Genomic DNA, 27,658 nt, shown 5'->3' on the forward strand with positions numbered 1-27,658 from the left:
CATTTTTTAGCTTCCATTGCTTCCAACACCCAACACATTAAAAAGGTATTGGAAGGATTTGAAATGCATAATGCAAAACCTGTTTCTGTACCTTTGGCTAATCATTTCAAGGGGTGTAGAAGCAGCAACGCCCCCCTACTACTGTCACTGCCCCCTCTCCCTGGTCTATTAGGTAACTCACAGCCTAGCATAAGTTCTATTTGATGATCCTCTGGTCTCTCAAGTGCCAGGCACTCTTCCATAGGGAGGGGGGTCACGGTGGTGGCACACAATTGCAAAAATTATTCTTTTGAATCCTAGCATAAAATAATTATTAAAAATATTTTAAACCTTCAATCATGATCCAACTATTGCCCATTGATCATTGATTTCATATCTATGAGTTACCAAAGAATCTTTGTGTTACCTTCTCCATTAGTCTAAAAACTCCAATGCCCAAATGAGTGGTTTTCCCATGTTATTTTAAGTGTGAGCACTTAGTGCAATAAACAAGCTAGAAAGCAAATCTCCTAGCATTCTTGTTTCATGAGTTTGAAGAAAGTCTCATGTTTAAGCCCCTTTCCCCTCGTGCATCAAGAAAATATATGAAAGGCATGAAAGCTTCATACCTTTCAGTTTCTTTTGGAACAATCAAGATTATGAGCTTTGGCTTGAACTTCAAAGCATGATCAATGAAACTATTTGCAAGCTGGCCCTTAACCCCAAAGGGAGGATTCAATCCCATGATCTGCACAATTATGACACCATAAAATCAGCTGCATTTTGCAATAACTTCACAGTTATGACATCAGAAAAGTAAGCTGCACAGTTATGACATCAGAAAAATAAGCTGCATCTTGCAATAGCAGTGCAGAATTGCAAACTACTTGCACCCCCACCCAAGCTTACCAACTACAGTCAGCCCACTTCCTCGTACTTAATTAAAAATGGATACTTACCAGCCTATTTCCATCCACCAATTCATCCGGTCTCACTTGGAACCAATCCCTTTTCTCAAAATTAAAGTCAGTCTGCACAAAGCAATAACATCAATCATAGGCTGTTACAGGATTGCTATAATAATGACTCAATGAAGCCCAGAAATTTCAGAACATTCGTCTACACCCACCATTGAAAAGGCTCCTTCAACAGTATATTACTAACAAAAAGAACAACCAATAACCCTTTGACAATTCCATGCCTGTGGGGATCCATAGGCCCGTGCAGGCGTTTCTGTACTAATGCCATGGCTAGAATGTCATAGAATGTAGTTCACAGCATGCAAGTTAAAATTCTGGCTTAAAATTTCTGACTCTTTTCATCATTGTGAGAAGATGTCGAGGTAGATATAGAGAAGGGGGTACAACTAGCGGAACGAGGGAGTAAGAGGAAAAAGAGAGATGGAAAAGAGTAGGAGAGAGAGGCAGTGGCCGTGTGTGTGTGTGTGTGTGTGTGTGTGTGTGTGTGTGTGTGTAGAGAGAGAGAGAGAGAGAGTCCATTAAAGTCTTCGGAAGACTGTTGGGTCTATGAGACTATTAGAAACCTGATACAAACAAGCTGAAAGGGTAGAGCTAGTAAACGAGCATCAATACCCAAAAGCTAAATGCCAAAGTCATTAAAAAACAGCATATCAATATCCATCATCACCACATGTCCTCTAGTCCAGTATCACAGCAGAAACCCTCCTCCTCAAGGACCGCGCTGTCTCCGGGCTGTGGCTCTACGTCTGACAAGGGCTATGGTCACCCCTGTCGGTCGCACTCCAACCCTGAACATGGAGGGAATGTCCCAAAGTGTAATCTGTGTATTGGTCCTCTGTCAAGTGTGTCGCGTCACCTGCTCTAGATCACGTCCGAGTCGAAGGCCCATGGAGTGAGAGCCTATGTAGTCTGGCTGGAAGAACTCGTGATCATACTCTAACAAGAGTTTGCTAGTGTGTCCCGTCCCTACCTCTGTAATCCAAGTAAACGCTCTCAATGTCTAACTATCCTATGAATGTAAGCGGCCAAACATCTCTGGTCCGAAAAAGAGAGAAAGCAAGATAACATCCCAGAGCTTTCTCTGAAGAAACAGAAGTAGTGCCCTCGGATCTCATAGTACACTGGGCATCTGAAAACGAAATGCTCCTCTAACTCAATCTCTGCAGATCACACAAGGTGCATATGAGTCTCTCCCATGGTACTCCCTCAGCTCGACCAACTCTCGATGCGGAATCGATACGAAGAGACCCGAAACTGCCCAATAATGATCCTCAATGAATTGGGAAGGTGAATCCAAGTATATCCTGGAGGATCAACAAAGTCCTCCTCCAATATGGAAGTAAGTGGCTAGAAGGATAGGAAAAGAGAATATAAAGTCCTCCTTTCAATCTAAGTGTTTCAGCACTCCTAGCACCCATCAATGCATCAAAAGATATTGAGTAGAGTTACCGCTTGAGCCTCCCAATATTGTTGCTCCTCATCTACAGGAGCATTTCCATCAGTATCGCCCTATGAATGGAATGGGATAGCAACACCTTAGGGAATATAAATATTTCTAACACACCCATCATATACACATGGTTCAGCCCAACATGGTTATTGGCCAATGTTATGTAATAAGGCGCTTGGGGAACTTTTTTCCTTTATTAAAGTCAATTACCCCTAACCTCAATTAGAGGTTAAGTTTGTGGGTGAGTTAGTCGCAACACAGCTTTTAAACCTAGTTAGAGTTCATTCTAGGGTTTCATCTCTATCACTACCCTAGCTTTGTAGTTCATTATTGTTGCTGCAATTTCACTCCGGCTTGCTTCAGCTCCATTCTCTCGCTTCCATTTCCAACATTTGGTATGAGAACGAGTTCCCCTTCGCTCCCACACCTCTCCCCCCTCCCTCCTCCCCCTCTAGCTTCGATTCTATAGCGAAAAGGTACAATGGGAGCATGAACCCCATGATGTGTATTCCTAACTACATACTGAAAGACTGAGAGAAGGATTGCCCTCTCTCCTACTGCTGTGGACTACATTGAACCCAACACAAATCTAGGCATGTTGGTTGTTGAGGTAAAAGGACCCACTGTGCTCATGTGAGCACTCATCAAAGTCCACCACTGGGTGGACCAAGATAGATGACTCCATCACAAAGGTATAAAGAGCAGTATATAGCCCTTACGTCAGACAAAAAGTTGTGCAAAGGTAGAGAATGTGTCCTCAATCACAGCTAGAAAGGATCTCGTATAACGACGATGCAAGAGCAGACTCTACTGTTTTGCATTCATCAAGTGATAGCCATTGCTAGCAGTCTATTTGCCCCTAACATGGGGACATACCAAAAGCAAACGACAGACTGTTCACGGCGAGGGTTATTCTACCTTTATTTTGTTCCAATCGAGGAAATAACAGGTAGCGCATAAATACAAAGCCCAAGCAAAGAGCTCTGATACCAATAAGTTTAGAGAACAGGGTAGAACTAACAGAAGGTAAGAGAGAGACAAAAAGGCATAGGGGGGGGGGGGGGGGGGAGAGAGAGAGAGAGGGAGAGAGAGAGGGTGTAAGGGTGGAGGGAAAGAGAGAGTGCGGAAGAATGTAGGAGGAGGGACGAGAGTAGGTTAAGATTAGAGGCCACATCGAAGTGAGTACATGAATGATGGGTTTGGAGTTTATAGTCCCCTCCAAAATCCCCTTTAACTCTCACTAGACTACTCTACATTAGTCCCTTCTTCCCCATTCACTACAGGCATATTGATCAGTGACTTTTCTTTTAACTTTGTAATACAAAGTTTGGCAATGTCCATAAAAGAGCTACCACCAATCAATGAAAGCAAAAAGTAGGAACATGTTCATTAACAAAGAAAGGAAAGCACTTTTCAAAAACACCAATAAACCCACTTTTGTTTGGATGCAATCAAAATTCTTGAAGTCACATTTTTTCCCCATCTGGTCCAGCTTCTTCTTCATTAAGACAGAAAATTCATTCGCCCCGCAACAAAAATCCACAACCTAGAGAGAAAATTCACATCAGAAAAAATTAGTCTACCTATAAAATTAGTCTACCTAGGCAACAAAAGTTTGTGTAATATAGAATAAACCTCAAGTGCAAGACCTCTCTCTCTCTCTCTCTCTCTCTCTCTCTCTCTCCCCCCCCCCCCCCAATGTTAGTGTAAATAAGCCTCAAGTGCAAGACCTCTCTCTCTCTCTCTCTTCTCTCTCTCTCTCTCTCTCTCTCTCTCTCTCTCTCTCTCTCTCTCTTTCACACACACACACACACACCAAAAAAATAGGGATAGGACACACAGGCAAACTCATCTAAAAGTATGATTACAGAGTTCTTCCAACCAGACCACACAGATCACAACACCACAGGCAGTCGGAGGTGTAGAGAGCCAGAGCCAGTGGCACAACTCACTGGACAGAGCACGGACGCACAGATACGCTTGGAGACATCCCTTATATGTTCAGGACAGGACTGGGGCATAACCGACAGGGGTTACCGTGAACCTTGTTAGACGAGGAGCATCGCCGCTAAAGGGCACACCGAACCACATCCATAGATAGCCCCAACGTTCTATCTCTGACCTTATAACATCAAAGCCCCACCAAGCCCATCATGACCTCCCTTCTGGCGGCCTCCAATATCTATTCTACAGGAGTCAGGACCATACTTGGCATTGCATTTGATGTGATATGGTGATGATGACATTGATGTTATGACTATGTAGTACTCATGATTTTATGACTATGCAGCACTTAGCATGTAGCACGGGTGATGATGCTTGTTTTAGGAGCTTCACCCTTTCAGTTTTTTGTATCAGGGTTCTCACAGACTCATAAATCCATCAGTCCTTCGAAGACTCTAATAATCTCTCTCTCTCTCTCTCTCTCTCTCTCACACACACACACAAGGAATCTTCCATATTTATAGAAGAGCACCTCAATCCAACACAGCGAGCAGAAAGAAGAAGAAAGTACCTAGAACAAAAGCTAATGCAAAGCTTGCAAAGTGTGACTTCAGCAGGGGATATCCCATATTTGTAGGAGAGGATCTCACCCCAACACAACAAGCAGAAAGAAGAAGAAAGTACCTAGAACACAAGGGAATGCAAGGCTTGCAATTCAGCAGTAAATGTGGAGCCCACTCCCGCACATGTCGACCCCTGTCCCTCTCAAAAATAGAAAGATGTGGCCTATGGGATGAGACACGGCACTTAAATTTTGTTTTTGAAAATGCCAAGGCTACCCGTGACATAAAGGAGCGGGCCAAGAACCAAGGCTTGGAGATGCAGACATTATTTTCCTTGCACAGACTTATATGTGTGTATGTATGGTATGTATTGCATGAATGCATGTATGTATAAATGTATACATACACACACACACACACACACACTTTTTTTTGGGGTAAAATCCAGATAAGATGAACAGAAACTGTCTCCAAGAAGGAGAGCAATTACATCTTTAGAAAACTTAAATATATGCCAGATATTGAGAGTAACTCAACTGGCCTGCATGCAAACAGTCATAAAATGACTGCCAGAGGGATGCTCAGAAAAAATAGAACTTGTTTAGAAAAGGATCACCAAAAACCCAATGGTTTCTGTCCTTCCAACAGTCCATGGGGTCCAAAAGCGAACCCAGGAAAAGAAAAGATCATATCCCTACTGGTCATGGTGCAATACAAATAGCCAAAACACAAACACACACACACACACTTTTTTTTGTGAAGAACACACACACACACACACATTCATACATCTCTCTCTCTCTCTCTCCGTGCGTGTATGTCACACACACATATGGCAAAACTAAAAAGGACAAACCTTGAAGCTCCCAAGTCTGGATTTTAATTCTATGTTTAAGGAACCTAAACATACCCAAAACTGAAATTCCAAACATATAATAACTACAACCTAGGACAGAAAAAGTTTCTTCATTACTTTTCTTGTATGATAGCCCTTTCTGAGAAGTAATAGGATTAAATTACCAAATTGAGTGATAAAGGCACTCTTACTTGTGCAATGACGAGAGAACCTATAGAACTGGCAAGTACTCACTCCATATTGGCCACATCATTTGAGTCAGAATTCGTATGATATTCAAAACAGCATACTCAAGTTTGTTGCAGATATCAACTTCTAAACCTAAAAAAGATTGAGTAATGCTAAGATCCACAAAACTCTCAAAAGAGTTGTTAAAAATATTTATATTTCCTAAGGCAGTGGCCAATGTTATGTAATAAGGGACTAGGGGCACTTTTTCCCTTTATTAAGGTCTTTTACCTCTAGTTTGTGGGTGAGGTAAGTCACCACACATGTTTTGACCCCGGCTAGGGTCCATCCTAGGGTTTCATCTCTATGACTACCATAGCATTGTACTTGCTGCGATTTCATTCCAGCTCTATTCTCTCACTTCCATTTCCAACATTTGATATCACAGCAGGTTCCACCCTCGCTCCCAAATCTCTCCCTTCACCTCCCCCACCCCCAGGAAGCAGTTCTATCGTAAAGGCTTCGAATTACGTCACATGAACCCTTCCACCTTGATGTCTAGAGGTGGGCAACTGAGTTTGCAGCCACGAGGGAGCCATCTGAAGCAAGGCGCCTGCATTTTGGAGCAGGTCGGCTGTTTTGGAGGCTGTCTTGGACCGGGCCACCATCATTTGCTGCTATTTCGACCTGTTATTGGGCTCCTGAAGCAGTCATCTCTCCTCCTCAAGTACATTTCCAGCTGGTCGCCTTCCATCTTGCACCTCTGAAGCTGTTTGGAACTTGGCGACTTGGCGACCTGTTTTTGTGGGTTTTTCCACTGATTTTCAGTCACAGCTGCTGTTTTTTATATTGGGGCCTACATTTGGAGGGCTGGGCACACATTTCGATCTTTTTTTCAGAACTGTCTTACTGTTTGGAGGGTGTACCATCAGTTTGGGGGCTTTTGAAGCCTTGTATTTGCTATTTCGTACCTGTTCCAGGCAGCTTTTTGCACTTTTGGCTGCATAAACAGTAATAAAAATCAGTATTTTGGTGCTAGTTCAGTCAAGTATTGACTGAGGAGGAAGCTTTTACTATGAGGAGAACTATTTCGGTCCTTGCTTGAGCTCTTTTTGAAGGCATTGGTTGTCCACACCTTTGGGGATTGACCTGGTGAGATTTCGCAAAGTTGCAGATTTTAGGGCTGAACTGCATCTGACATTTGATATGACGATTTTGGGGCTGCTTCGTTATTATTTGGGCATCCAATCTGTGCAGGATGACAGAGGGATTGCGTGGAACAGTTCACATTTCAGAATTGAAAGCCCATTTCCACTCCTATGAAGCCAGGGCTTAGGTTGTCCGTTCATGATGCTGGTGAAACATTTGATGCCACTGTTTATAGCCAAGCTGTGGGATGCCTCCTTTACCTGTGTAATATGCGGCCAAATATTCAGTATGCAGTGTCCCAGGTGAGCAGATCTATGCACAGCCCTCATTGGCAGGCTCTAACACGTGTGTTTAGATATTCGCACAGCACCTGGTCTCTTGGTTTTCTCTTTCCCAAGGGGGGTGACGTCCATTTACATGCCTACAGCGATTCGGATTGGGCTGGTGACTTCGATATTCTGTTTCTTTCTTGGTCACTCGTGTTTATTGGTTAAACAAGAAACAGTCTACGGTTGCTACCTCATCCTAAGACATTGAGTGATGTTGAGTACAAGGCAGCCTTCATAACCAAGTGTATTTGGCTGAGGCATTTATTGGCCAATCTTCATGCATCATTGGAGAAGCCTACTCCAATTCTCCAAAGTGCCATTGCTGTGGCGCAGAATTCTGTGTTTCATGCTCATACAAGACACATTGAAATTCATTATCACTATGTCAAGGAGCCCCTACATGCACAAGGTATCACCTTAGTCTTCTTCCCTACACAACAAAATGTGGCGGATCTATTCACTAAAGCATTGCCTCGTCCAAAGTCTTAGGCTTTTTGCAAAGCTTTGAACTTATATCCATTTGGTGATTAATGTTTACCTTATACATGGTGACATTGTCACTAAAGGGTGTTAGAAATATTTATATTTCCAGAAACCACACATGTTTAGACCGAAGTTAGGGTCCATCCTAGAATTTTGTCTCTATGAGCAGTGAGCACCCTAGCTTTGTACTTCTTTTGTGTTGCTATTACATATACTGGAACATCAGCCTCTCTCAATAAATCCTCCAAAGTTCATGGATAGTGGTGATATGGCTAACTCAACCAATTTGAGATCAGTTACCGAAGTCTTTGTTTTTTTTTCAAAGAACAGTTACCGAAGTCTTACAAGCCGTTGCAACTTGCAATTAATCTAGGTTTCTTATGATTTGTATGGAGCTTCCAAGCTGCACAGAGATAATGAAGACTCAGGTTACAAATGAATGCAAGAGACTTGCAAGAGTTTTGATGTTCAAAATCAAATCCGTCTAAGGTATATAAAAACATAAATATGTCTTCGCTTCAGAACTAACCTCTCCTTGTAGAGATTGCAAATAAAACTTTTTACAAATCAAGATAAAATTATTTGAGCATGTCTACATAAGAAATCACAAACTTTTGCTATAATTCAAATTTCACACAAGGATATCCCATCCTCTGAAGAGAGAGCTACCACTTAGTGAACATCACTCATTGATGCACTTTCTATGGATTTCATAATGGGTGGCTAGATGTAGCAGGGTGATGGAGGGCTAGTCAATCCCTCCTACGGCTACTCTAGTAGCCATCTGGTCATCTTCACAGTGCGCGCCATTTGGGAGCGTGGTACTCCAAGCTCTAGAGCGACTATCGAGAGGTGGGAGCATTTCTGCCAGACATGGCCAGCAGGAGTTTTGTACACCCCTTTTGCGAGGGTTCCACTTTTCAAATTGAAACCACCTATGGACTTAGGCATAGTAAATGCACATGCCACCTCAACATGGCTTGGGACCACAAAATGGAGCATCTCGTTGGTGTACCTCAAATCCCTCACTACTTCCTTACAATTAGAAAACACTAATTCGGAGCCTTTTTAAGACTCCAAACCTTCCCTAATAACCCTTTTCCCATTTAAAAATATACATTGAAGCAACTAGATTCAAAATTGCCGATTTCTAATGTGATAAGAGCCCTTAGACCCCTAAAGATTCTTCTACTTGGATAGCAAAGAGACTCCTTTCTCCATGGCTTTAAAAGGCACGAATCCTTAGAAAAAACCAATCAAAATTTGTGCTCTTTAAGAAAAGCTCCCTTAGAAAGGCAGTAGGTAGGATAGAAGTTCAACAATAATAGCATGTCCTAAAGAACTATCAACGGAAGACTATCAACAGAAGAAGCAAACTTTTTACTCATGCAACAACGAGGGCTACTAAGAATGGTAGCTTTCCATGCACTGTAAGGTTTGTACCAATGTTTGCATGATTTAAGGCATTTTGTCCTGTTATTTTCAGTATTTCCAAGCAATCACATGATGTTCCCAAACTCCTCTACCTAAAGAGGACGAGTATTGATAACTTGAAGTGACTTCAATATACAAGTTAAACCTATCTTATCAAGACTAGGAGCAATAAATATAGTGATCGTGAGCTCTTTCTTAAAATAGGAGCGCTTTAAAGACCAAGAACTTGAGACTTTTTACCCTTCTCTAACAATACAATCAATTGAAAGCAATGCTGATTTCTTAAATGAAGATCTTGACAAGAGAAGTTTTCTAAAGTATATGTAAGTTAAAAAGGAACCCTAATATTATATCTTCAAAAAACTGAATAGAAAATATACCAACAAACACCAGTCAATCCAAGAATAAGAACCTTCTCTTGTAGTCTCTATAGGCAAAAATTCTCCCGCTTGAGGAGTTCGAAGAAGAAACATGACGCATCGGTCTAGAAGTAGATGCAATGTTTTTATTAGGGGAATCGAAAAAACTCAATGCATCAGTCTAGAAGTAGATGCAACGTTTCTAATATCATCATTAGGGGAACGAAGAGAAGTAACACGAATCACTTTCGTCTTCCACACTTGTGTTGGATTACGACAATAAGGAGAAACATAAGTCTTTGGATGAGTTTTCCAAACCATAGGATTGTTTTGACTAGCCTCTTTACTCCTATGATGAGCCGACTTCCCTTCTAAATTAAAACCTCTAGCAAAGAAGGTATGTAAAGTTCTCATCCAAAAAAGTTCTCAGAGCTGAAAATTTCTTTGGAGTTAGCAAATTCTCAAATCTCCAATCAAAGAATCTTTTTCATGAACTTTCCTAGCTTCCCTAACATGCTCTTGCAACCAAACAAAAACAAGACGATAAGTCTGACCTACATAAAGCATACTACTAACATTAATATGTTGGAATGGTCACCTCCCCATCTGTGAGCCCCCGAATGAGGAGTGCATCGGGGGGGGTGAACCATAGGTGGAATGGCCTGCCACATGGACAGCATCCTGGCTGTCATGTGGGCAGGAGACTCATGGTGGAGAGGGGGCTGCCACATGGGCAGCACATGGGCTGCCATGAGGGCAGCACAGAAGCCTGAGAGAGGCGCCTCAAGGACTGTGTGTACGGGCTGGAACAGGCCCCTAACAGAGGCACACAGGAGGCCGGACTGAGGCGACATGTGGTGCAGCAAAGGCGCACACGTGTGGGCAGTACAGGGTGCCGGAAAGGTGCGCAGCAGAGGCGGGTGTATCAGCAGGAGGGTTGGCCATCTTGGAGGGGCTGGTTGGGCTGGTTGGAGCCAGCCAACCAAACCTTATATAGGCAGACAGAAGGGGCTGGGACCCTGCCTTGAAGTGAGGCCCAAAGCCCTAGTTTTGTGGGCCAGGGACCCTTGTTATCAGAGCCCTTTTAGGGCGGTTTTGCAGCAGCCTGGTCGGCCTGATTGGGTCAGCCAGATTGAGGCTGCTGGTCGGTTTTTTCAGCAAGTCCTTGGGCCTATAAAAGGAGAGGCTCTGGGCCTCATTCATCATCCAACAATTCAGCAGGAAAGGAGCGGACAGGAGCAGCCAGAAGCCACTACCTTGGGCCTCACACTGGGGGTGAAGGAGAGTGGAAGATGTGCTGCAGACTGAGTTCCCTAGAGGCTGGACCTTGGCTGTCTTCTAGGGCAGTGAGGTGTTGTGATCATCTTCTAGCAGCACTTCAGCCAACAGATAGGAGCAGCACTTGACCTACCTTGGGCCTATATCCAGGAGGTACAGAGAAGCTGCAGACTAAGTTGAGAAGGGCTGCCCACCTAGGCTGGTTTCCAGACAGCAAGGTGGAGAGGATCACTCTAGACAAAGAGTCTACATTTGCTCAAGGTGGAGCACGCGGGCTCAAAGATCTAGAAGTGCTTGACATCTAGTAGGAGAACCGTTTGGTATTGTATCCTGCCCTACTTTGTGGACGGACGGAAATATAAAGAGTTGCTTCTATATTTGTTTCTGAGCATTGTCTATTTGAAAGTAGTTTGTAAGCGGCCATAGACAAAATTAAGAGTAAATGAAAAAAATAAAACAAATAACTTAGTAAGCAAAGCTATGCATATGTTCTCATTAGTACCAACCATAAGCTGTCATCTCGGTTTTAAAAGATTCTAAAAAATCTTGGATAAACCCATTGCTAACTAAGCTTTGAAATTGCAACCAAACAACAAAAACTTTGGATAAACCCAATGCTAACTAAGCTTTGAAATTGCAACCAAACAACAAAAACTTTGACAGCAAGAAGGAAAAAACAAAGCAGAAAATAAGAATAAGAATCAGAGAGAGAGAGAGAGAGAGAGAGAGAGAGAGAGAGAGAAAGAGAGAGAATTAAATTAGGTTAAATTTCCATCGCAACATAAACCCCCCGCCCCAAAACCCACAAAAAAAACAAAACAAAGGAAAACAAATACAACTGATGCTGACACAGGGAACAAAGATAAACCAATGTAAACAAATGAAACACCCGCCCAAACACAAGGAAAGATCTATTTTCTGATTAGTTAGTTTTTTATTTGTTTATTTAACATTTGAAATAATAGTAAATAATAAAATAAGAGAGTGGAGGAAATTTTATAATAAATAAATAAATAATTTATATTTATATTTACACACACACATAGCAAAACTAACCTAAACTAAACAGGTATGTAAGACTAGGTGGCCTCCAAAAATAGGACAAACCTAACTCTGCCCTTCAAGTAGTTGGTGATGTAATTTTAGGCATTAAATGGAGAATGGTATTTTTAAATTTCAAGGAGAAAGAATTCAGGTTTCAGGATAATGGGAAAGACTATGAGCTTCACAACCACAAGCTTGTGCCATGTCTCGTTACAACTGATTACATTGGAAAAAGTAGAACGATTGGCACGGACCAATGTAGAGATGTTTGCATTATCAATTGACATCAAAGAATGGGTGGTTAAAGCGTTGAATCTGAAAACTTGAAAACTTGCACAGCAAGGCGCATATGGCTTTGGGCAAGTACATATCTGTCTGTAAGTGATAATTGCGCTGAAACCAGGTAACATTCTGAAACAGCCTCCCTACATCTCTACTTTGTACTTGTTTCTTGATTAAGTACTAACTTACAGCAAGAGCATGGAGGAGATGCTTAAAAGGAACTCATATTTTCATGTAAATTATGAATGTATCCCCACTAGAGATCTGTCTTTTGGGTTATGCAACTTGGACATTCCAGCTTTTCCCAGAGCCATGAGATCTAGGCTCATGTGCCACTCCCACCTGACAGTTTATGCCATACTCTAGCTACAGGTTCATCCTTGAATGGCATTCCATGTTGTTCCTAAATTTGAACTTTGTCTCATTCTTGCAATGTACTGTTTGCATTTCGATGCCTTCTTTGGGCACATTATAGAGAGATCAGGAGGCACAAAGAGAACCTATCGATAAAGGGTGTAGACACACGAGGCTTGACCATCAAGTGAATTCCATGGACCAGCAACCCAGACGATCAGTATACGTTCAATATATCATACTGCCTGAGCTATCATAAACGTGGCCAGGATCTCCCCCACCCTCAAGGATCACAGATCACCCAACTAGAGGGATCCACATTGATGCATCCAAACACACAAGTTTGCAATGTACAAAGGATCACAGACCGACAGCCACAGATCATTAAACCCCCCTAAGCTGGACACACGAAGGCACTGCACGTCCCCTGCTTAGTGCAGATCTATGTTATTGACCTTCAACATATGTAGAAAGATGAATCCTAAGGCAGAAATCACAAAGAATTTATTATGGCACGACTAAGACACCTTGACCCAACAATATTGGTTGGGAGACACTGCTCCACTCAGTGTCCCCAGTCATGATTTCATGTTACAGCGGTGGATGTTTGATTGATAGATATATAGCAGTTTGAAAGAGCTTTCATGTTGCACCTTATGCCATGTGTCAACATGCGATTCATTCTAGACTAACTTTTGACTTCAGCTCATTATGAAAAGCTTCATGTTCCAATCTAGCAGGTGGTCTCTGGGTCACCCTCTCTCAAACACATTCAAGACAAGAATCCCAACAAACAGAGCGTCTTTTTTCCAACCAGTGTACAAACTATTGCAGTCTCACCATACTTGGAAACTTCAGGTATACTATTTTAAAAATTGAAACTTTCATGCATTTGCTACGGTCAAAGTTTTGGAAGCAAGTAAACAACTTGCAGGTAGAAGCTTTGATGAGCTTTCTACATGTCCCTTACAAGCTGATAATCACAAGTTGGATCAGGATGGAGCCAACTATTTAATGTGGCAACTCACAATGAAAGATAGCAGTTTGGGAAGCACATATACACACTCTTCTGGCAAGCGGACAGAAGCTTTTAAGGTGTCAAAAAGTCCCCCACAAGCTTGAATCATGTGTCTGAGAATCTGAAGTTGGATGGCACCAACTATTTAATGTGGAAATACATTATGATTGATAACTTGATTCCCAGAGCTCTGAAAAGAATAAATGAGGGCAAAGACAAGAAGCCACGAAAGGCAGAAGCCTGGAAGCTTGATGTCACCACTTTCTTATTAAGCATGATTGCAAACTTGTCACACCAAGACCAGCATCCCTTGAACAAACCCTAAAAATTTGCATAGTGATTACAAAAGCTGAGAAGCAAGCCAAATTTCTTAATTAAAAGCTTCAGTTTCACATGGATCCCTTCTTTTTTAACAATACTCATCCTTATCTGAATACAGTATTTCCCTAGCTTTCTGTGCATTAACAGTTTCACTTTAAAAATAGAGCAACTAGAATAAGACAGCTCACCATGTCCCCTTCTTTTATATACCATTGAAGCCTATCAACAATCTGCAATCATACCAATATTCACGCAATAAGCAAATATAAAATACCAAGTCCATTCGAGCTCTCCATTTCAATATTCAACAAGCAAAATGGACTCCCAAAAGAAAAACCTTTAATGTTACATATAAGTAACAGCAAACCAATAAAACTAAAACAAAGGAACAGTCATGCTGTAAAATTCCTCCACTCTATACAGAATTTGTTTTTTAGAATGTACAAACTGCAAAACTGATCCAAGGAAACACCATAACAAACAATATTCATTTCTGTAACAACAGGCATTAGTCCAAACTGGCGATCCAGACGATAAGCTCTCAGGTCACTAGATGGAAAATTTACAGCTATGATGAAAGTCACATAGTCAACATATTGTGAATTTAAGGATGAAAAACTTTAAACTCATCACCCAAACATATTCAGTCCAAAACTTTAAACTCGTCACCCAAACATATTCAGTCCAGCTGCTATTGCAGTGAGTGCACTAAAGACAATAAACAACATATTCACATACAATCAGAAATTCAAAACGCTGTATCATACCCTTGAGCAATAAATAAAGGAAAAACAGAATCTTGCATGGTTGAGCCTCAGAAGAACCTGAAGAAGGTATCATGGCCATCCAACAGCCCATGGCCATATACTTGACCTTAGGACAGCCTCAGGGACTGCCAGACCCTCTAGATCCGGACATAGGGACCATCACAGCAGCCCACCAAGCACCAGAAGAACCATGTGGCAACCACAAAAGCTACCAAGGGAAGTGTATAGTGGCATACGAGATAATTCATCCCTCCAGGAATGCGACGTCGGCAAGAAGGGCCTTGCAGCAGATCTGAAGCTTACCCAGGTAGAAGGAGGTATTTATAGGCCTAGACCAGGTCAGATAGGCCACAGATCTGGTCAGATCTTTTACAGACCCTCAGAAGCAGGATAACAGACAGATCTGGAGCAGGCCCAAGCTACAAAAAGGGGACTCAGCCCTCATTCAGAATCATCAGTCTGTGTGGCATCTCATCCAGACACCTCAGCAGCAAGCAGCCTTCGCCAAGTGAGTCCTGCAGTCACTATAGCCTATCCATATCCCACCGCTTATGTGGGAGCAGTCCTCAAAGCATACTCTCAGCCTTCCACTGAGTAATAGTTATGTGCATGATGCAATGCGTCTAATGCATGCCAACTCTCTCTCTCTCTCTCTCTCTCTCTCTCTCTCTCTCTCTCTCAATCAATCAACAGATTTTGTTTGGTTTTGATTGAGAAAATTGATAGCTTGGAAGCCACCCATGTGGCACTGCTGAATAAAAAAAAATATCTAGGAAAATACCAGCTGGACGCATACAGAATGAGTGGAGGCAGGAGAAAAACAAGAGAGAAGAGCAGGAGAAAGAGAAGGCAGAGTGGGAGTCAAAAAAAACCAATATAAAAGACAGGATGCAAGCTATGGGGACAAAGAGACTGCAGCTCCGAGACGCAAAAGGGCCACCGGAGCTGGCATGCACAGCACAGCTGAAATTGAGAATGAACAACTCAGGAAAGAAAGGCAGCTAATAGCAGTCAGACAAGAAGGGAAGTGGGCTGCCTATGGAGAGATGGTGAAGTAACTATTCGAGAGAAAGGGATGCAGACAACACATGATGGTGTCAAGGTCATGGGGCGGGCACAAAACAGACTGAGTATGGCTGTGTGGAACTGCAATGATGACCCTGGGGGATTCTCAGATACTTCAACTGACAAAAATGTTGTCTTCTCAATGAGACACATAAGAGCCCAGAGAGAGGACTACCCATAGTGATAAGATACACCTAGAGTCGGCTAACAAGGATATGAGGGCAGATAATGGGATACGAGGGTTCTGGAAATGGCACGGGCTGCACTGTACGGAATCCGTACAATTGTACGGACTGTACGGAGCACGAAGAGGCGATCTGTATGACTGTACGGTCGTGCGGACAACGATGGTACCAAGGGGCTGTACAGAAGCACATCAGTACGGCTGTGGTACGGTGCAGGTACGCGGGACCACTCATATCTGAGAAGCAGGAGGAGGAGAAAGCACGACACAAGTGGATACGATTTCAGTCCGCCGATTTTCATTGCAGTGTGCTACTGTCCCAGATACATCATCCTATGCACATGAGGTCACCATAGATGGTCACAACCCATATAAGACGATGTACGATGACATCACTGTCATGACACGAGTACCCAATAGTATGTCAATGGGATTAGTCAAGAGAAGAGTGTGGCTTCAAACAGCTCTAAAATAGGAGTTGTTGAGAGTGACTCGTGAGATAGAGGGAAAAGGTTGGGTAAAAGGGACTACAACAATGAAAGTGTAGGGCAGGGGGTCAAGGAACCTTAGAAATTCTAGTACCTAAGGTCTAAGGATTAAATAGGGCTCAGGGAGAATTGAAGGGCACATTTAATGAGGTGTGACCACCCATGTGGTCACATCCCAACTTCTTGCATTCCACCTTTTCTATCAAATATCAGGCCATCAAAAAAAGTACCCAGCTTTGAGAGCACTTAGGATATGTCCTATGCATGTAGAGTCAATCCAACGTAGGATAGACCCATTATAGTGGTCATTGGGGCACTACTGCAGTATAAAGGCTGTAGAGGGGCTGTAAAACAGCCATAGAATCTTAGTTTCCCAAAAAGAATCCAATTAAAATCAGGAAGTTGAGTAGTATCAGAGAATCTGGTACATTTACTTCAATGCGCACACAAGAGACCGACACGTGGACTTACTAGACTTTGGATCAGACACCCCTTAGAGTGCTAGAGATGGACCAACAAAGCTTGGGATAGTGAAGCACGACATTTGGCACGGTCTCGGCAACATTTGCTGGAGATGGGAGCACTACACAGCCTCATCTTTTTTTGCCACATGGAGAGGGGACAATCACAATGGACTACTTGATGGGTTCCCCAACCTTTGTGCCATGAGTACATGATTTTATAGCCCCTCTCCCCCCCCCCCCCCCCTTGGCACTGACCACTCCTACATAGCATTCAGCATCTCGACTACCATGCCCGAGACAGGTCGTTATCCTCTTGTCTCCACCCACATCCAGATACACTTTGACAATGCGATGCAATCTATATGGCCACATGTCTCATGATGATGCAAACCTCACCCATGCCTGAGACACCCTTGTATCGATGGTTCACGATGCCACCGCCGGATCATTCCCTGCGTCTCAGCCTGCAACACATTCCCTAGCTCGAAAGATGCCCTAGAAACCATGGTTTGATCATGACTGTCGAGAGATGAGACCCCACCTCATATGCAAGCAGGCTCTAAGGCACTTGATGACGTCCGAGGCACTACGGATATCACGCTGTCTTGCACGTTGTAAGAGGTGAGCTTTCCTCTCACACAAGTTGGATGATGTGATCCGCTCTTTCTGAGGAGTGGACTCCACTATTGCATGGCGACTTCTCTCTGAGGGGAAACAACCTATCCCCATTACAGACCTAGGTGTCTGGCACACATACGCAACATCACTCATGACGTCTCGATCCATGCCACATCTGGATTCGTCCTACCTAGGCCCACCACATCCATCGTCACACCACGAGTTGCATTGTCCTTCTCGCATCTCTTGGAGTTCTTTTGTGACTCCCCTCCCTCCCACCCCCCCCAACACACCACTATGGAATGTACAATTTGATTGCTCCACTCCATTCCCTCGTTCGTTCTATTTCTTATCAAGTGTATAGATATTCCCCTTCGAATATGTCACAGACTGGGGGGAGGACTAAGATTTCCCCACCAAGATGCAGTTCTACTATCACCAATTCCTAAGAGGATCAGAGGATGGAGTGATAATCAGAACCCAGTACCTAGAGAACAAATGAGTGTAAGAAGCATTGAAGGTTGCATTGGACAGATACGGGTCTGGAGACAAAGGAGCATTTCATGTATACATGCCAAGTCTATTATGATACCCATGGACGATACCATTTCCTTTTTCAGAAGGGACAAATGAGTGTAAGAAGCATTGAAGGTCGCCATGAACAAATGAGTGTAAGAAGCATTGAAGGTTGCCATTGGACAGATGCGGGTCTGGAGACAGAGGAGCATTTCATGTATACATGCCAAGTCTATTATGATACCCATGGACGATACCATTTCCTTTTTCAGAAGGGACATCGTTTCGAGCCACTCTCTCGGTTGGGCCACTTTCACGACCAGGTCTGCATTGTCAGCCCTCAGTGGCTTGTATGAGGTACTTCTTGGGTTTGCACTTTGCCTCATAGGCCCGCGAGGCCTCTCGCAAATATTAATCTCTCTCTCTCTCTCTCTCTCTCTCTCTCTCTCTCTCTCTCTCTCTCTCTCTCTCTCTCTCTCTCTCTCTCTCTCTCGGCAAGAAGAAGCATCGCAATCATCCGAACTCGATCACACTCCCTAGAAGTAGAGAAAAAAGCATGGGAAGGAGTATCAAGGGAACAAAGACTCTGCCAGCTATGCAACTTAGATGAAGTGGAAAATGAGGCACATGTTCTTTTGACATGTCCGCGATATGAGCATCTAAGAGAAGATTTCAGCAATGTCACGCAGCATCACAACAGTTTGGAGAGCTTGCTTTCCCATCCTCACCTCGCAGCCTTGGGCAATTACATTACCAAGGTCTTTGCATACCGTGACCAATGTATTACACAGGTAGCAACATGCTAGCTGTCCACTCCACCCTTCTTCAAAGAAGAAGACTTTTTGTAACATTCCATTGGGTCCCATGGGTCGATTTCAGGCCCGCAGAGGACGATAATAATAGTTTCTCTCTCTCTCTCTCTCTCTCTCTCTCTCTCTCTCTCTCTCTCTCTCTCTCTCTCTCTCTCTCTCTCTCTCTCTCTCTCTCATGTTATCACGGATGATCCGTGGTAAGCCATCCGTCCCTCACCCGATCATCCGGGCAGAGTTTGGGTCACCCCCATTACAACTAGATGCTGCATTTCAGGTCATTACGTATCTGTACCAAGTGAGGGAGTATGGGGATAACACATGCGGACGTAGTAGGATACCCTGGCTAGCACTATCCTCTTCTATGGCACTTGCAATAGGGGGAGACCAGAGGTGTTGGTATGCATGCACAGAGAGATGGTTTGCAGGACTAGGACTCCACATGGACAGACTACCTCCTTTCCAGTACAACATGGATGCTCCTCTCTCTCCCCTCCTGTCGCACGAGGTCAACTAGGTTATCCGTGAGGATCTACTACAGCTACACACATTCCGGACTTGGTTGGGCCCGAGTGATCTTCCAGTGAAGCTAAGCTTCTACAGAGATCACTTCTTACATATCACAGGGGAGGGTTTCATTGATCCACCAGGATACACGCAGATTCACCTACCCCACTCATTGAGAATCTCTCTTGGGCAGTTCCGGATCTCTTCTCACAGACTTCGTATCGAGAGCGGCAGAGCAGAGCAATAATCCAAGGAGAGGCGCATATGCACACTGTGTGACATGCAGGAGGTTGAGACAGAGAAGCATTTCATATTCAAATGTCCTGTTTACTATGAGATGCGAGGGCATTTCTACTGCCTCTTCAGAGATAGTTATGGGGTTTTGGCCCATTTTCTCTCCTACCTAGACCAACGATGTTTAGTTGGTTTCATTCATAAGGTGCTCAGACACCGAGATAGGATACTAGGAGCACGAAGATAGAGCAGACTTCTCTCCCGACTGATACCTCCACGGAGTTCTTTAAGCCAGATCACATAGACCCCCATGAGGCAAGACCTCGATTTGACCGTGACCCAGAGCCTGTGACCCGACAGCTCAAACAAAGGGTTTACTCACATATCATACTTGGGGACATCCCCTCCTTGTTTACGGTCAGAGCACGACCAACGGGGATCACAGTAGCCCTGGTTAGACGCAAAGCTACGACCAAGAGACGTACTACGATTGCACCCTTGGGGGGCCGGCAGCGCTCTATTGCTGACCTCATGCCTCCACTTCCACAACATCATCCGTCCTGATGTCCTGCTGCTAATGATGATGTCGACGATGATGCTGAGATTGATTGATTGATATATACAGTCGAGATATGACCAATTTTCATTTTTGCATTCTGCATTGGTGTGGATGCTCGTTTAGTAGCTCCACTACCACACCTCATTGTATCAGGTTTTTCACAATCTCAGAGACCCATCGGTCTTTCGAAGACTTTAATAAACTCTCTCTCTCTCTCTATCTCTCTCTCTCTCTCTCTCTCTCGATCATGATCTCCCAAATCAGCCAGCTCCTACCCTCTCACACATACCCCGGGGGTGAAGGATGTCGTGATGAAACTTCATAATGGCCGAGCGAAAGATCATGAGGGCCTATGCACTAAATTCATTGCATATGGGATTAATCTCCTAGCCCCGATCTTAGCAAATCTCTTTAATGAAGCTATTTGTCTGGGGTTCCCATGCACCTAGACTATTAACACTATCTCACCCATCCACAAGGCAATGGATCCCATGAGCCCAGAGAGCTACAAGACCATTATGATTGGACACGTCATGTCCCAGATTTATGCATCAGTGGTTGATTATGAGGTCAATCGATTCGCAGAGATGCAGAGACTTAGAGCATATGGACATGCTGGATTCTGACGCGATCATGGACCATGGATCACATTCTCATACTTAGGTGTATCATTGAGGAGGCGAGGGCACGAAAACAAAGGGATTATTGCTGCTTTGTGAAATTCTATAGAGCCTTTGATACGATCCCGAGAGCCCAACTCATCAGGCATCCGCAGGACTTGGGTTATGACCAAGCGATCAATTGGGCTGTCATGGCACTTTACAAGAGGATCTCAAGCAGAGTTCAAATAGGGCCTGGATGGACAGATGAGATCATGAGTACTATTGGGATCAAATAAGGGTGTCCTTTATCAGCAACCCTGTTTGGCCTATACATTGATGAGCTTGAGACAATTATGCAGACACTTGGGGGATGGGCACTCTCTCGCTGGCACTCTGATTCAGATCTTGTTATATGCAGATGACGTGGCACTCTTATCTTCCTCAGCAGAGGGTCTCCAGAGACACCTAGATGCACTACAATCCTTTTGTGATTCCCATGATTTGAAGGTCAACCTTGGTAAAACCAAGGTCATTATCTTCAACACATCTCGAGCCGCTATGCACCAAGAGCAGTTCACTTTCGACGGGTCACTGGTTGAGGTTGTTTCGCCATACACATATCTAGGGGCTCTCCTCTTTGGACCTATCTTTACTATGAGACCGGCGATGCAGGCCCGACTGAGCAGAGGATACGCTTCATTGGGCAAATTAGAGAGACAGTGCTTCCACTCACATTTTCAAGATCCACGAACCAAGGGCTTGCTTTTGACTCCTTGGTCCGTCCAACGGTGGGGATGTATGGCAGCCCTAGTTGGGGGCCAGATTTGTCAGATATAGAGTGGGCTCAAGTGGAGCGCCTACAGGTTCTCATGCTATCATGAATGATTCGCAATAATCTCTTAGTTCCTCACCAGATCATTCTGGCCACGTTTGGGTCAGCTTGATGCAGCATTTCAGGTTATCACCTAACTATATAGGGTCACGGGGTACGGAGATTGCACTTCTGGACACAGCAGACACTAGCATTGTCCTCCTCTATGGCACTATCAACAACAGGTCATCAAACATGCTAGTTTGCACGCACAGAGAGATGGTTTGAGCGACTCAGACTCCACATGGATAGATTCGCCCCTTCCAGTATAGCATTGACGCAACTTTTTCCCCTCCCCTGTCTCATGAGGTCAACCACGTCATTTGTAAGGATCTTTTGCAATACACACATTCAAGACCTCGTTGGGACCGAACGAGCTTCCAGTAAAGCTCAACTTCTACAGGGATCATTGCTTACATATCACAATGGAGGGTTTTATCGACCCACCAAGATATACACAAATCCACCTACCCCACTCACTGAGGATCTCTATTAGGTAGTTTCGAGTCTCTTCGCACATATTTCACATCGAGAGTGGCAAGGCTGAGGGTTTGCCCAAGAAGAGTCGCATATGCACATTATGGGACATCCAGGAGATTGAGTCGGAGGAGCATTTCATTTTCAGCTGCCCAGTATACTATGAGATCCGAGGACGCTTCTATTGCCTCTTCAGAGACAATTCTGGGACATTGTCCGGCTTTCTCTCCTTTCCAGAGCAAAGATGCTTAGCCACCTTCATTCACGAGGCAATCAGACACCACGACCATCTACTTCGATCACGGAGACGGGAGCTGTCACCAAACTCTAAATATTCCAAAGTCAAAGCATAAGTTGACCATTTATTGATCATAATAATGAGTTCTTCTTTTATTTAATTATGTTCAAAGAGTTGCCTTTATTAGGTCAAAGTCTTGACTCCGGTCAAAGATACTTAATCCCGATTAAGAAAGCCTAATCTCGATTAGGAAGATCAGGCTTCGGCCAAGATGGTTAACCAAGCAATCAAAGTGTTGACTTCAATCAAAGAGTGTTGACTTTGGTCAGCGAGACTTGGCTCACGCCAAGAGGATTAGCCTAGCTAACCAAGGTGTGCCAACTTTGGTTGGAGAGACTTCGCCATAATTAAGGCGCTCTCACTGATGGTCAAGCCCCTTAACTACGACCAAGAGGGTTGACTTCGGTTGACCAAGAATTGTGTTCTATGTTTTGTTCACATGTTTGCTTGGTGGGGACACCCACACTGACTAGGATTAGTCCAGAGTTTATTATTCGCATGCAAAGCGCTAACAATTAATGGGTGCCATGGTTATGCGCTTTATTTAATTGTTGCAGGTATAAGAAAGGTTCTAGACTTAGGCATTGCGGAGCCTTGCGAGCGATTAGGAGCTGTGCTAAGAAGACCCCAGAAGACTTTACCCATGGACATGGTATTAGAATTAGGCTAGAAACTTGACAAGTAGCAGCTTGCCAAAAGAATGAGCCTTGAGCTCCTTTGTTTTTTTTTTAAATCATGTTGTGAATTTTGGAACAAAGCTCTACGCTGAATTCAGTAACAGTTTTTTTTAACTCAAGTAAGAAATTCCTTCGAGGGGGTCCAGCCCGACATGTTGTCTTGAGCCCTAGTGTGTTTGCAGAGAGAGAGAGAATGTGTGTAACAGAGAGAGAGAGAGGGAGTGTAAACTACTCGGTGCTTTCTACCAATTCAGACAACGGATTTTGCAGAGGCGTTTAAATGAAAGGATTGCGAGTTGCCAAACACATATACTTGAACTTAAGAGATTGCAATTAAGCTAGAGTTAAGACTTATACAGCTTAAACACAAAGTGACATCATTGGATTGCAATATGATTGAGGGGCCAAGACGCCCCCCCCCCCTTTTACCCAGGCTCACTTTATTCTTGAAAATGGAGATACAAGACCAAGGTGCAATGCACCTTCCAAACTGATGAACTCGGTGAAAACCTAGGACCTAGATACAAGACTCAAGAGCATATGTACAAGGTAGACAACAAAAAGGAGGACTCCAAGCTCAGGTTTCAACTCTTGGCTTGCCCAATCCACAAGGAAGAAGCCTACAACAATCACCACTTACATCCAACATTAGAGGCAAGCACTAGTTTCTAGAAAGATAGTAGAAACAACATGAAATAGTGTTGTAAATGAGATAAACTTGACACTACAGGCTCCCTTCGTGACTTGACCCTTTTGTAGATGAAATCCTTGATGCCTCTGAAGCTACCTTGGGCGAGGAGAGTGTGGAAATGGGGCTGGAATGAGAACAGCTTAGAAAAACAGCCTGTAGGCTAGAGAGAGAAAGCCTTTATGGAGTGATAGCTGTAGAGAGAGAGTGCCAATGCTGATCCCAAGGGAGGGGATGTAAGAGAGGAGCTACTGCTGTTCCAGAGGTGCACAAAAAGGCAGATTTCTGCAAGGGGAATGGGCTGGAACAGTAGAGAGAGAAATTCTGCAGTAGAGAGAGAAAGACTGCAGCAGGAGAGAGAAAGGGGCTGTGGCTGCTCCAGGCTAGGAGAAGGAGAGAGGATGCTGCTGCTGTTCCAGAAGAGCTGAGAGGGGGCAGATTTCTGGAGAGGAGGGGCTGGAACTGTAGAGAGAGAATGTGCTGTTGTAGAGAGAGAAAGTGCTGCTGAGGAGAGAGAATGGCCTGGGGAGAAGCTGGCTGCACCCAAGGAGCTGGAGAGGTTCTGCTGCATCATCCAAAAGGAGGGAGAAGAAAAGTGACGAATTTTCATGTAGGGAATGAAGGGGAGAGGCCTTCTTTTATAGGCTCAAACCCCCCCTCAGGCTTAGAGTGGAAGGTGGACACTTGTCCCAGATTTTTGGTGGGCTGCAATCCCAAAGAGGACAGCCCACAACCTGCCCCAAATCTACCAGATTTGGGGCCAGACACTTGGCCTGCATGCCCTGCCACTTGCCATGCATGCTGCCACATGTGTGGGACAGGTGGACTGACCTGCCAGCTCAGATTCCATGTGGCAGTCTGCCACGTGCCAGCTGCCACGTGTCACTCCCAAAAACCCTAAAATTTCAAAGTTGTCTGAATTCAATTATGATCGCACCCACAGGTTCCTAACAGCTTGGACTATCTATTGATGTACTCTAAGGTCATAACTGAGCCATACTGAGCTCATTTGTTTGTCGTCTTATCTTGTATCTCCATTACTCTTGGCATGCTGCCAGGCCGACACCCAAAGCTCAGGGAACATTCTCTTGAATGGTTCCTAGGTCAGTATGCAATCTGTGCATTTGTTTGGTCCCATGTTTGGGTACTCAGGTGGGGTGTGGTTTCCATATGTCCCTCTCAAAGAGAGGACATCACTCTTGTGGGTCACTAATGCCCATAACCCCAAGCAAGGGGGTCCACCCTCAAATGCTAGACCTAGTCCCCATTGTCCATAACTCAACAGTAGGAAAACATTTCATTTCTTAATAAGCATACTATTGAAAAACAAAAAGAAATAGTACCAAGCAAGTGGATACATGTTGAAGCAGGATGACAGGGAGAGAGAGTGTCTTGCAGTATTTTAAAGTCTTCAGAATGTATAAGGTTTCAAGAGCAGATCTCCTAGATAGACTCTTCTTAAAGCTCGATCATTGAGTTCTTCCTGCCAGACCATGTGGGCTCCCACAACACGAGGCCCCGCCATGATCGTGACACAGTGCCAACGACACAACAGCTCGGACAGAGGGTTGATGCGTAGATTACACTTGAGGATATTTCTTCTTTGTTCAAAGTTGGGGCTCTCCACCGATAGGGGTCATTGTGGCCCTTATCGGACACAAGCTACGACCAAGAGACGACATAGGACCACGTCTACAGGCACACGCCAACACTCTTTCTCGGACTTTATGCCCTCACTACCTCATTCCCCTCGACGCTCTGATCATGAGGATGTTAGTGTTAAATAGGCAATCATCATTCTGACATGATTATGTAGCACTCAACACTTATCATTCTGACATGACTATGTAGCACTCAACACTTATCATTTGCATTCTGCATTGGAGTGGATGCTCCTTTAGTAGCTCTACCCATACAGCTTGTTTGTATCAGAATTTTTCACAGTCTCATAGACCCGTCAATCTTTCGAAGACTTTAATAAACCCTCTCTCTCTCTCTCTCTCTCTCTCTCTCTCTCTCTCTCTCTCTCTCTCTCTCTCTCTCTCTCTCTCTCTCTCATCTGATCACCCACTCACTTCACAAGGCTGCCCTTCACATCTTCCCTCACACTACTCGCTCCACCGCCACTTGGGACCATCCCTTGTAACAGTTGGTATAATGATGAGTGGAAGGCTCTACGCCGTTAACTCACATTCGAAACCAAACACAACCTTCCTAATGAACTCGTCAGATGGTTCGTAGGAAAAAACGGGACTTTATCAGCCGAAACAAGGAGGAATTACTGAACACCTTGTTCAGCAACAACTCTAAGGACTTTTGGCAGAGATTTCTAGAGCGACGTCAACTCTCACTGACACTAAATCTAGTGTGACTATCCACGCACACTTTACGACATCCCAAATCAGCTAGTTCCTAACATCTCACATACACCTCGTCTCAATTCCTGTACACTCTTCACTAAAGGGAGGGATGAAGCTGTTTCTCTTGGCTTCCCACACACCTGGACTAATAACACTATCTCACCTATCCACAAGGCAAGGGATCCCATGAGCCCAGGGAACTACAGGACCATCATGATCGGGCATGTCATGTCCAAGATTTATTTGAAGTCGAGGTCAATCGATTTGCCGAGATGCACGGGCTTAGAGCATTTGGACAGGCCAAATTTCGACATGATCATGGGACCATGGATCACATTCTCACACTCAGGCGTATCATTGAGGAGGCGAGGGCACGAAAGCAGAGGGTTTATTGTTGCTTTGTGGACTTCTGCAAAGCCTTTGATACAGGTCCAAGAGCCTTTGTTGCTTGTCGGATTTGGGTTACGATCAAGAGATTATTTGGGCTGTCATGGCAGTTTGCGAGCGAGTATCACGTAGAGTTCGAACAAAGTCTAGATGGACAAACGAGATTTGAAGTACTATTGGGGTCAAACAAGGATGTCCTGTAACATCAACCTTGTTTGGCCTTGTTTAGCCTCTACATTGATGAGCTTGAGACCTCTCTCTCTCTCCACTTCCCCACTTCCTCTCCCCACTCTTGACTGGACTGTACCCCAAGCCCAGCCAAGGGGTTAGTCCAACCAAAAGGGGGATAGTCGATATGGCCAGCCCATCCTCCCCTCATCCCCCCAAGCTTTACTCCGCCGTGGTAGCCACAACCCCTGCTCCCTTCGACAGGACGTACTCTAGGTATAAGATTCAACCTCCCCCGACGCCGACCAAGCCGCAAGAGCAGATTTACCATCTACAGCAAGAAGTGCGAGACCTGAGGTCCCAACTCACCCAAGCCCTAGCTCGTATTGCAGCTTTGGAAGGCCCAGGGAAGCAGGAGATTATTGCAGCAGCCGTGCAAACATGTAAAGCTGAGCCCCCAACATCACAGCTGATTTCCACGGTTAGAGAGCTTATCCAGGTGAAAGTGACAGCTGAACCCAAAGTTGACATCCAAATAGAGATCCAAGAACATCACCTTCGGAAAGAGAATGCTATGAAGATTCGAATAGGGGGAATACCCGATTGGCAGCACGAGGATGACACTTTCGAGGAGGCAATCGACAGAATCAAGGCAGCAGTCCCGGCCATTGATTGGTCAGCAAGCCCAACTGATGACAAGAATGATGATGAAGAGGAGTCTTCCCCAGTTTATTTATAGCCTAGGAATGGACACATTGTCATCACCTTCAACTCGAAGACACTCAGGAAGAGGATTCTACAACAATCCTATAAGCTGAAGGGGACAAAGATATGGATTGCTGAGGAGCTTACAAGAACCCAACTGAAGAACAAAGCTACCGAGCTTGCTAAGGTTCGGGGAGCCAGGGAAGCACGAAAATGGGCAGTA

General features: G+C 44.3%; 1 protein-coding gene across 4 annotated transcripts in view; it reads right to left on the minus strand.

The window, feature by feature from the left end:
* The window catches only part of LOC147901018 (protein ENHANCED DOWNY MILDEW 2-like), a 68,816-nt gene that overhangs the window by 9,313 nt on the left and 31,845 nt on the right, over positions 1–27,658 (minus strand). For all 4 annotated transcript variants that reach the window (XM_087375385.1, XM_087375388.1, XM_087375386.1 and 1 more), the window contains exons 15-18: positions 14,180–14,221; positions 3,845–3,955; positions 939–1,010; positions 609–727 (exon numbers count right to left, since the gene is read on the minus strand). In XM_087375385.1, the coding sequence (XP_087231511.1) occupies positions 609–727; positions 939–1,010; positions 3,845–3,955; positions 14,180–14,221 (344 nt within the window). The remainder of the gene's footprint in view (positions 1–608; positions 728–938; positions 1,011–3,844; positions 3,956–14,179; positions 14,222–27,658) is intronic.

This window comes from Dipteris shenzhenensis, chromosome 6 (genome assembly GCF_047967505.1).
Source record: "Dipteris shenzhenensis isolate YYH24624 ecotype China chromosome 6, Dip_SZ_1.0, whole genome shotgun sequence".
NCBI lineage: Eukaryota > Viridiplantae > Streptophyta > Polypodiopsida > Gleicheniales > Dipteridaceae > Dipteris > Dipteris shenzhenensis.